General features: G+C 35.6%; 1 protein-coding gene across 2 annotated transcripts in view; it reads right to left on the bottom strand.

The window, feature by feature from the left end:
• Positions 1-10,089, bottom strand: part of Nmd3 (NMD3 ribosome export adaptor) — a 34,052-nt gene that overhangs the window by 21,099 nt on the left and 2,864 nt on the right. For both annotated transcript variants that reach the window (XM_010623186.3, XM_010623187.3), the window contains exons 4-5: positions 7,783-7,879; positions 2,808-2,888 (exon numbers count right to left, since the gene is read on the bottom strand). In XM_010623186.3, the coding sequence (XP_010621488.1) occupies positions 2,808-2,888; positions 7,783-7,879 (178 nt within the window). The remainder of the gene's footprint in view (positions 1-2,807; positions 2,889-7,782; positions 7,880-10,089) is intronic.

Here is a 10,089-nt window from a genome sequence, read left to right on the forward strand (position 1 = left end):
AAATTGAAAATTGAATTTTGGGAAACTTTAACAGTGCTGTCAACTTTGGAAAAAGTCATCCCAATTTACTGTGTTGAGTTGGCATTGTACAGAAATGGACAACCATATTGGTCTAGAAATGTTAACATATTTATTTATTTTTTTCCCCCATGTGTTCAGGGGTAACACATCGTACTAAACATGTAAGGTCATATCTACGCGGGTTTGATTACAGAAACTAATAAAGTATTCTCTAAATAATGTAAAAAAAGAATAAGATAAGACTGTAAGAGCAAGAAGCTTAAATATGTTCAGGGACCATTTTCATCTCCACAATTAATGATTATTTTAATGTTACATCATTGCCTTTTCTCTTTTACTTTCCTTTTTAGTTTTATTTTAGGATTCCCTATTTTTAATGTTCACACACAGATTTCTTTAACTGAAATACCGAATAGTTTCTTTGGTATGAAAAACTATAATAGTACACAGGATCCTAATGAGATAATTAATAATGTGAAATAGGAAGTAAAGGGCTAAAGGTGTAGGGCAAGTGGGAAGGGTGGGGGAAAGGTAATAAGGGAGAGGAAAAAAATATGAGAAACTGAAAAAATGGAAAAAAAGTGTTTGTAAATGGGGAGGGGAGGGTGGGATAAAGGGAGGGCAGGGACAAGGGGAAAAAATGAGAACCAAGACCTATTATGTAAAGGTACAAAATACCAATGATGAATGTAACTGTATTGTATACCTAGATTGTACCAATAAACTCAAAAAATAAAAATAAAAAAATACCAACAGAATATCTCACAGAAGTAGAGAAAACAATCTTAAAATTCATTTGGAATTAGATGATAACTAGAATATCAAAAGCAATTCTGCACAACAAAGGCAAAGCAGGGAACATCACAATCCCTGACTTGAAATTATATCACAAAGCTACTGTGATTAAAACAGCATGGTACTGGCAAAAAAAAAACCAAACCAAACAAACAAGAAAACAGACTCAAATAACAATGGAACAAATCAGAAGATGCAGAAACAACTCCAAACCTACTCAGGCACCTTATCTTTGACAAAAGGGCCAAACACTTTCACTGGAAGAAAGAAAGCCTCGTTAATAAATAGTGCCAGAAAACCTGGCTTTCCACATGTCTAAGATTAAAACTAGACCCATATCCTTTCCTTTATCAGGAACTAAACTAAAATGAAAATGGAACAGAGACCTAAATATTAAAACAGAAACCCTAAATCTGCTGAAAGACACTGGTGTAGGCAAAGACTTTATGAACAAAACCCCAATCACATTGGAAATATCACAAAGAATCAACAATTGGGATCTATGACCTTATTCAAATGCATAATAGATAATGTGAAATAGGAAGAAAAGGTCCAAAGGGGAGGGGGAAGTGGGAAGGGTAGTGGAAAAGGAAAGAAGGGAAAGGAATAAATATGAGAAAAGGACAAAATGGAAACAAACTCTTTGTAAATAGGGAGGGGTGGAAGAGTTGAAGAGAGGGCAGGGGAATGGGGAAAAGATAAGAACCAAGATATATCATGTAAAGGTACAATTTCCCAATGATGAATGTCATCATATTGTATACCTAAAATGTACCAATAATGAATTAAAAAAAAAACAAAAACAAAGCTTTTGTACAGCAAAAGAAACTGACAAATTGAAGAGAATTCACCAAGTGGGAAAAATTTTTTGCCAGCTGTTCCTCAGACAAAAGATTAATATTTAAAGACCCAGTCCAAAAACTAGGCATATGAAATGAACAGACAATTCTCAAATGAAGAAGTACAAATGGCAAATGAATATATGAGCAACATCATTGATCATTTGAGAGATGCAAATTAAACAACACTGAGATTCCATCTCACTCCAGAAAGAATGGCTATTATCAAATCAACCAATGACAAGTGCTGATCTGGCTCTGGGGAAAAAGAAACTGTTCTATACTGTTGGTGGGAGTGTAGACTACTGCAACCATTGTGGAAATAAACAAAACTAAAACTAGAGGTTCCATTTGACCCAGCTAGCTATTCCTCTTCTAGGTATCTTCATGAAAGAATTAAAAGCATCATACTTCAGTGATATATGTAGACCCATGTTTACAGTGGCTCGGTTTGTAATAGCTAAATCTTGGAAACAGCCCAAATACCCATCAACCAATGAATGGATAAAGATGTGGTTTTTTTATACAATACAGTACAACTCTGCCACAAAGAAGGATAAGCAAGAGACATTTGTAGCTAAATGGATGTACCTTGAGACCATACTCTTAAGTGAAATAAACTGGACACACATGTTTAAATACCGCATTGCTTCTCTGGTATAAGAAACTTAAAGTTGAAATAAGGACCAAAATGTATATTTTGGGAAATGAGAAGAAAATGTTCAAATGAGAAGGGGAACAAGGGAAGGGGGAAGGAGAAAGGAAATAGAACATAAGGACAAAAAAAAAAAGAGAATAGAAAAAAATGAAAACAAAGCTTTTGTAAATAAAGAGGGGAAGAGGAATAGAGGGAGTAGAGGGAAATGGGAAAAAAAGGAAGAAGCAATATATATCAGGTACAGGTACAAATTCTGTATGATATATGTTATAATGTATATCTAAAATGTACCAACATGTTTTGCTTCCAAAAAATTAAAAATTAAAATAAATAAAAACAAAGAGCAGAGACTTCCTCCTAGTGATCAAATTATTTATATAGATGAAAACAAAGCACTAAGAATGCGTTTTTCCTTTTAAGCTAGTTAAGCCATAAAATAACACCCTCAATCTCATTACCTGCATTTTATGCTCGGAAAATAATGTGTAACTTACCTCCTTCTGAATAGTCAATTTAACTTTGAGTCTCTTAGAATGGGGCTCAGTCCAAACAAAGCCTGCATCTACAAGCCGTACCTTCAAATAAGCAAAATCAACAAAAAACATAAATTTCCACATAAAGAAAAAACATAAAAATAACTCAATAAATAAGATTCCATAAAATGCTTTAAGGATTTATGATCTGCATTACTACATACCATCATGACAAGAAAGACATCCTCAGAAGTATGGCAACAATAGCAGCAAACAAAAGGACATCTCAATAACATTATTAGTGCAAGTGCTATAATCTAAGCAAGAATCAAAATATTTACTATAAAAAATTGCTTTCTCTAAACAAAGTATTATTCTTTGAATGGAATATATAATACATACATACATACATACATACATACATACATACAATGGGTGGATGTTAAGAAAGCAAAGAACAGGTGACTTCATGATCTGGAAGAAACCTCATGAACCAAAATTTCCACTTGTATTAAGTCTGTGGCTCTTTATTTTTTTTAAAGACGGAATATTTATTAGAGCAAGTTTTATGTGCTGAAAACTGAAAACACAATCATTAACCCACCACTAAACCTGCAGAATCTACAGGGATCAAAAAGTTTGCTACAGAGTATAAGGAAATATACTTCACTACAGGTAGAAGAGGTGTTTGAGAACAAAGGAAGCAGAAAAGCAAGAACAGAGGCTGTTGCAATAATCTGAGCAGAAGTTGGAGTTGAAGGGAACTTGACCTAAGAACAATTTAAAATAACAGAAACAGAACCAAGAGCTATTTCGGAGATAAAACCTATGACAAGAATTGGATATGACAAAGAGGAAGAGAATACACTCTAAAATGATGCCCAAATACTCAGCTTGGACAACTAGGTCTTTTTCTCCCACAAATAAACAACAGATTTAATGGAAAGAGATGCTGAACTTTAACCTAGTATCTGAGATAACCAAAATCCTATTGACCAACCACCTGTCTTTCCAGTTCATTCCGTCTATCTCCTAGACACCAAAAGTCCTTTAATCTACTGCAACAGAAAAACCATTCATTCTCCCATCTTTTCATTATACCTCATCTAAACACTTCCACGCTATCTCGGCTAAACTGAAAATCAATCATAAAACATCAAAATTATTCCCATATACACACCTCAATTCCCTTGGCCCCTCTTGTTTTACTTTAGTCTCTAGGCTGAATCATTGATTAAATTCAATGCTCTGCCTGTTCTATGTATTATATAGGCAGTTGGTGTGATTACAGAAATAAAGGCATGCCAACCTCACTCACTTTACATTTGTAATACTGTTAGGTCCGTCTAGCACCAATTCAACACTGTTTTACCGATTTTCCTCTCCTACTCTCCCAGAGGATCACTTCATACCTTCCCCCCTCTCTTCAAATATTTAACAGCTCTTTCTTCACTGCTACTGCCTATACTTGTTTTCTCTGAAGAGAATTTCCAGAGCCCCTCACTTACCAACCACAGATAAACTCCCCACGGTCAACACCAGCCTCTAGACAGTCCCCTTATAATATTGTTCTATCCAATACTGCAGCTTCCCAAAATTGTGCCTGGCAGAGAGTAATTGCTGGGTGAATGAATGAACAAACAAATATATTATTTTAATGAGCTATATTCTCTTTTCCCCTCAAGGACATCCTCCAGCCAATTATTCCATCTCCTTGCAATTTCAGTTTTCCCTTGTATGCTATCATTCCCAGAGCTTGCAAACAGTTATACCTCCAAAAGATTCTCTATACTTGTCTCCCCAAATCTCTCATTTCCATTCAAATCATGTCCTTACTGTCATCATAAACAATAAAACACCTCCCTTGCTTTCTAGGATACCATACTTATTTAATTGTACTTCTACCTACCTCCCCATCACCTCCTTTCAGTATGCTTTGCTGATTCATCATTCGCCTGAATTTTTATCATTAATGGACTCCAGGATTCAGTCTTCCAATTTCTTCTCTTTTCTATTTAAACTCCCTAGATAATCTCACTCAATTTGTGATTTTAAATATCATCTATGCTCCAAATTCATCATCTCTACTCTGGATCATTCCCTTATTTATCCGGCTTCATACTTGGTATTTCTACTTAAATGTCTATGGACAGCTATCTATCAGTTAGAGATGAGTTTTGATCTCCCCTACCAGTGACCTGTTCCTCTTGAAGCCATTCTGAACCCAGGAGCAGCAACTCTCTCCTAATGACTGCTCAGGTCAAAACAGTAGAAGTCATATTTAACCCTTCTCTTATACACATATCCAACTACAACAGTAAATGCTACTGACTACCATCAAAGAAGTCCCAGAATGTATTTCTCATCATCTTCACTTCCGACACAAGCCACCATTTCTCAGAATTATTAGGATCACTTCCTAAGGTTTATGCTTCTAGCATTATCCCCACTCTTAACATCTATTTTAAACATAGAAGCTGGAGGGACTGGCAAAATAATCTATTGTCTTTTGTCCTCTATAACTATCAATTGCCTACTCTACATATCACACATCCAGAATAGAATATAAACTAAGACAGGATTATCTCTCTTATTCATCGCCATATCCCTATTAACAAAAGTAGTTTGTCACAGAACTGGGATTTATTAAATATCTGCTATATGAATTAATGAATTATTAAAACTCATCAAACACTTGGCAAAAGCCGTAAGTATAAAAAAAAAAAAACAACAACAACAACAAAAAAACCCACATCCCCAAAAAACTGACTAGAAGGAAAAAAAAATCAGGGAATAGAAAAAAACTTGAAAAAAAAAGTTACAGGTTCCTGAATTAAAAATCTGAAATCCAAAATGTTCCAAAATTTAAAACTTCTACAGTACTGACATGATGCAAGAAACGGAATATTCTACACCAAGAAACTTTGTTTCATGCATAACACTATTTAAAATATTGTATAAAATTATCTTCGGGCCATGTATGTAAGCTGTATATGATACATAAGTGAATTTATGTTTAGTCTTGGTGCTTACAAGGCAGGCGCAGTGCCACTGAGCTAAATCCCCAGCCGCCCAAGCATTTTAGATAAGGAATATTCATCCTGTATCAACATTCTCAGAAAAATTCAAAGACAAAATACATCAAGATAATGAAAGACTCCTGAACTTGAAAATAGTACTACTGGAGAAAAAAGTCAAAATTGGATGATGAAGGAAATTGCCAAAAGCATGAGAAAAAAACAAAATGATTTTGTTTTTTTTTAAATATTAAAGACAAAATCTGAGATGTGGTGTGGCGATGCCCTTCCCAAATCAGGGCCCACCTTCTCCTCTTGGTGAACAGGGATACCACGGGATGACTAACAGCTGCCACTCACACCTCATGGTTGCTCTCCCAGGTCTCCACACCAGGTCAGTTCCCCTCTGGCTGCTGGGAGAGGAGTCTCTTCCCAGAGACAAAAGAAGGGGAAACCAGGACTCAAGTCAAGAGGTCTTTTAAGCTTAGCAATGATAAGTTCTGGTTGTTGAACTTTTTTAGGGTTTTTTTTTTTTTCGCCCCAACAAGGGCATTAAACCCAAGGCCTTGCACACACCAGGCAAGTATTTTGGGCCAAGGTCTCACTAAATTGCCCTTACACTTACAGTCAGCCTCCAGAGTATGCAGGCATGCACCACTGGGTATGGCTGTTTTTCAGAAGTCCTTAAATTAGTTTACATTATGTGGTGGCACAACCCTGTATGCTCACTCAGGAGGCTGAGGCAGGAAGATTGCTGAGTTTCTGGCCATCCTGGGCCACACAGTGAGTTCAGGGCCAGCATGAACTATATAGCAAGAATGTCTCAAAAAAAAAAAAAAAATTCACTCAAACCAAACCATAAGCTGTTGTTACAAGTAATTTCATCTTGTCCTGCCTAAAGAGAGACTGACTGGGACAGAGGACCTCTTGAGGTTCTCTTTGGGATGACTTCCACAGAGCATTCAAGCTGCCTTTAGCAAGACAAAACACAAGCTGGGGGAACTGGTTAGAGCAGGATTTCTTTTTATTCCTTGTTGGTTTAAAATGGCTAATCAGAATAAAAAATAAACAGGCCTCTGTGCAGAGGCTGGGGTCCTCCCTGTGTGAGGGTCAGAACTCAGAGTCCCCTCTACCCAGGACCATGCAGAGTGGATTGGGCAGGGGACACTCAAGGACAACGGCAGGGGACCAGGCCTGCCGCTCCTTCTCTCTATCCTGTTTTTGGCACGTGATTAAAAATACTGCTTTTTGGAAAAAAATATATATATTAAAAACAAGAAAGAAAAACAAAGTTTCAAGGCCAGAGGGTCAACATTTTACTAACAGAAATTTCAGGGTGGGAAAGAAAATAAAGGAAGAAATTTCAAAGAACTATCTCATGACATTTTATCAGCACTTAAGAATCAGGAAAGCTTTTAGTCGTAAAGTTTTACATAAAGAAAATTAAAAATATGTATCAAGAAGTAAACAGGACTGTAACCAAACTGTATTTGTTTTTTTTTGTTTTGTGTGTGGTACCAGGGATCGAACTCAGGACATTGCTCTTGCAAAGCAGGTGGCAGCACCACTGAGCTAAATTCCAGGCCCGAACTGTATTTGTTTTTTATAGGCATTCATGTACAGGCTTTAAATGACAGGCACATTTTTTTTCCAGAACAATAATAAAAAAATTTTAAAAGGAAACAAATACTAGCATAGCCCTAATACCATAATCTCCTGTGTTATATAAAAATCTTTTATATAAAGATTTTTCAGAAGAAAAATATTACATATGAGAGGTTCTTAAGAGTTGGGGATATAGCTCAGTGGTAGAGTGCTTGCCAACTGCCTAGCATGCATGAGGCCTGGACTCAATACCCAGAATCACACAAACACAAAGGTTCTCAATAAATAATGAAAATCATAGGAAAATTTTCTGAAAATGAAAGCTTTATGGAAAGCATGCCTATAAACAGTGATTTTTTAGCCATATGACCTACCTTACTCAGAGGGGCTTTAATTTTTTTCAAACACAGAGCAAGAAGTTCCCTGGATTCTAAAGCACACTGTATCCAAGTTCCTGGTGGCTGAAAATATCTGAGGGAGAAAAAAATACAATGAAATCCAATATTCCTAAGAAAAAAAATTAAATTACCATCTGAATATGCAAATAAAACACTCATTATTACCTAAGCAAAATATAGTAATACTCGATTGCTCTCAAGCACTTAAACCAATGTATTTTTTAAGTTTTTAATTAGACTAGTACCTTTAGGTTAAAAAGATAAAATTCTGATTGAGAAAGACAACTGAGATAAACAATTAAAGTTGTCTTTTTACCTTAATTACTAGTAAAAATTCCAGTAAGGATGACAAAATGCCCAAAAATTCCTTGAAGCTAGGTTCTGAAAAATAGGTAAGAATCATCTCAAAATGATATTACAATAATTTATTATGTACTTCTAAAGATGTTGAGAACTGTTTATTTCTCACAAGAAAGGCAGATTAGTACTCAGATTCATCTACATATTAAGTCCTTTTATAAACATTATAATTCAAGTTTTAATAGCTTACATAAAAACCTCATTAAAACTTAAATCCCTTATATATGTCCTGTTTTTTAGCCCAGTCTTCCAAGACTTAGTACAATATCTTAGATATAGTAGGTGTCCAATACTTGTCTGCTAAAAAATTAATACTTCTAAAGGTATTATGTGAATGCCTTTCTGCCATACTTGTTAAATAACTAAACATTTTGCTTTTCACTTTTCAAGTTTCAAACAAAAATGTTACAGATTCAGAGCCGGGCATGGTGGTGCACACCTGTAATCCCAGCACTCGGGAGGCTGAGGAAGGAGGATCGCTGTGAGTTGGAGACCAGCCTGGACTACATAGTGAGTTCCAGGTCAGTCACAACTACATAATGAGACCCTGTCTCAAAACAAAACAAAACAAAACAAAACAAAACCAAACAAAAAAAACAACCAAAAAAAAAATGTTACAGATTCCCCTTTGCTTACAATTACTGAGAAAGGTCTTCATGTATCAGCTAATAAAATCTCCATCCTGACAAGGAAACTAAGGGCCTGAGATAAGAAACCTGGTTTATGAGAAATCTAATTTAAACTAGTCCTTCTGATTCTTTGTACAGTAACAACTCCACCACATTTTTAAGAATAGCAAATATTTATAACAAATTAAGCTTCACATTTTCCAAGTTTGCAAACTGTAAATGCTCTAAAATATTACATAAACTTTCATGTGTTTGTATACACGTATATATACTATTTCTCTAGAGATGTAATTATCAAACTCCCTACTTCTTCATATACAGTACTAACCCAGTTGAGAAAACCCAGGCATATAATTTTATACTTACTGACTAGTTTTTTGTTACTCAGTGGCCTACCACTGTAAGTTGCTAAAGGAATAATAAATAAAGAGGGAATAAAACATCAGCTTTCAAGTCTTCTGCTTTCCAACTCAGTCTTTATTTCACACCATTCCAGACATGATTTACTGCATTTCTTTTCCGTCCATTTTAATTTTTTGTTGTTATGGCTTATATCTAGGTGTCCCCCAAAAGCCTCATGCACTCTAAGATGGAACTTTGGGGAGGTGACTGGATCATGGATGAGTTTCCAGCTAAATGTGATGTTGGTGAGTGGTGCCTAGTCAATGGGAGAGTGGCCTGGAAGGCATCTTTCCCCACCTGCTCCCTTGACCCTCTCTGCTTCCCACCACCTTAACATGAGTAGAGGTGGGCAGTTTCTCCTTTACAATGATCCTCTGCCATGCAGCTCTGCCTTAGAGCCAGCTGACCATGGACAAATAATGTCAGCCAAAATAAACCTCCCCTTTAATTTGCAGTTTTCAGGCACTATGTCAGACACAAAAAAGTGACTGATAACACTTGTGAACCTTAATTTTTAAAACATATTATTGAGCTGGGGTTGTAGCTCAGTGGCACAGCACCTGCCTGGCAAGCACAAGGCCCAGAATTCAATTCTCAGCACCAAAAAAAAAAAAAAAAAAAAAAAAAAAAAAAAAAAAATAAACAAACAAAAAGAATGTTAATAGACCTATGGTCCAAAGTCAAAATCAGTACCAAAGTTCAGAGACAAAGGCAAATACTTGCTATAGTTCATAATACATGTGTGAGTAGCCTTATTAAGGCTTACAATATTGAACAGAAACCAGTATTGTAAGTTTATGAATGAATTAATAATCAGAAATATAAAAAAGATTAGTTGTTTTGAATACTCTATTAACTGTTAGTTGTTGTCTTTTCATAAATTTCTCTGTTG

Source organism: Fukomys damarensis, unplaced genomic scaffold, assembly GCF_012274545.1.
Source record: "Fukomys damarensis isolate Sample0158 unplaced genomic scaffold, DMR_v1.0_HiC HiC_scaffold_37, whole genome shotgun sequence".
In the NCBI taxonomy this organism is placed as follows: Eukaryota; Metazoa; Chordata; class Mammalia; order Rodentia; family Bathyergidae; genus Fukomys; species Fukomys damarensis.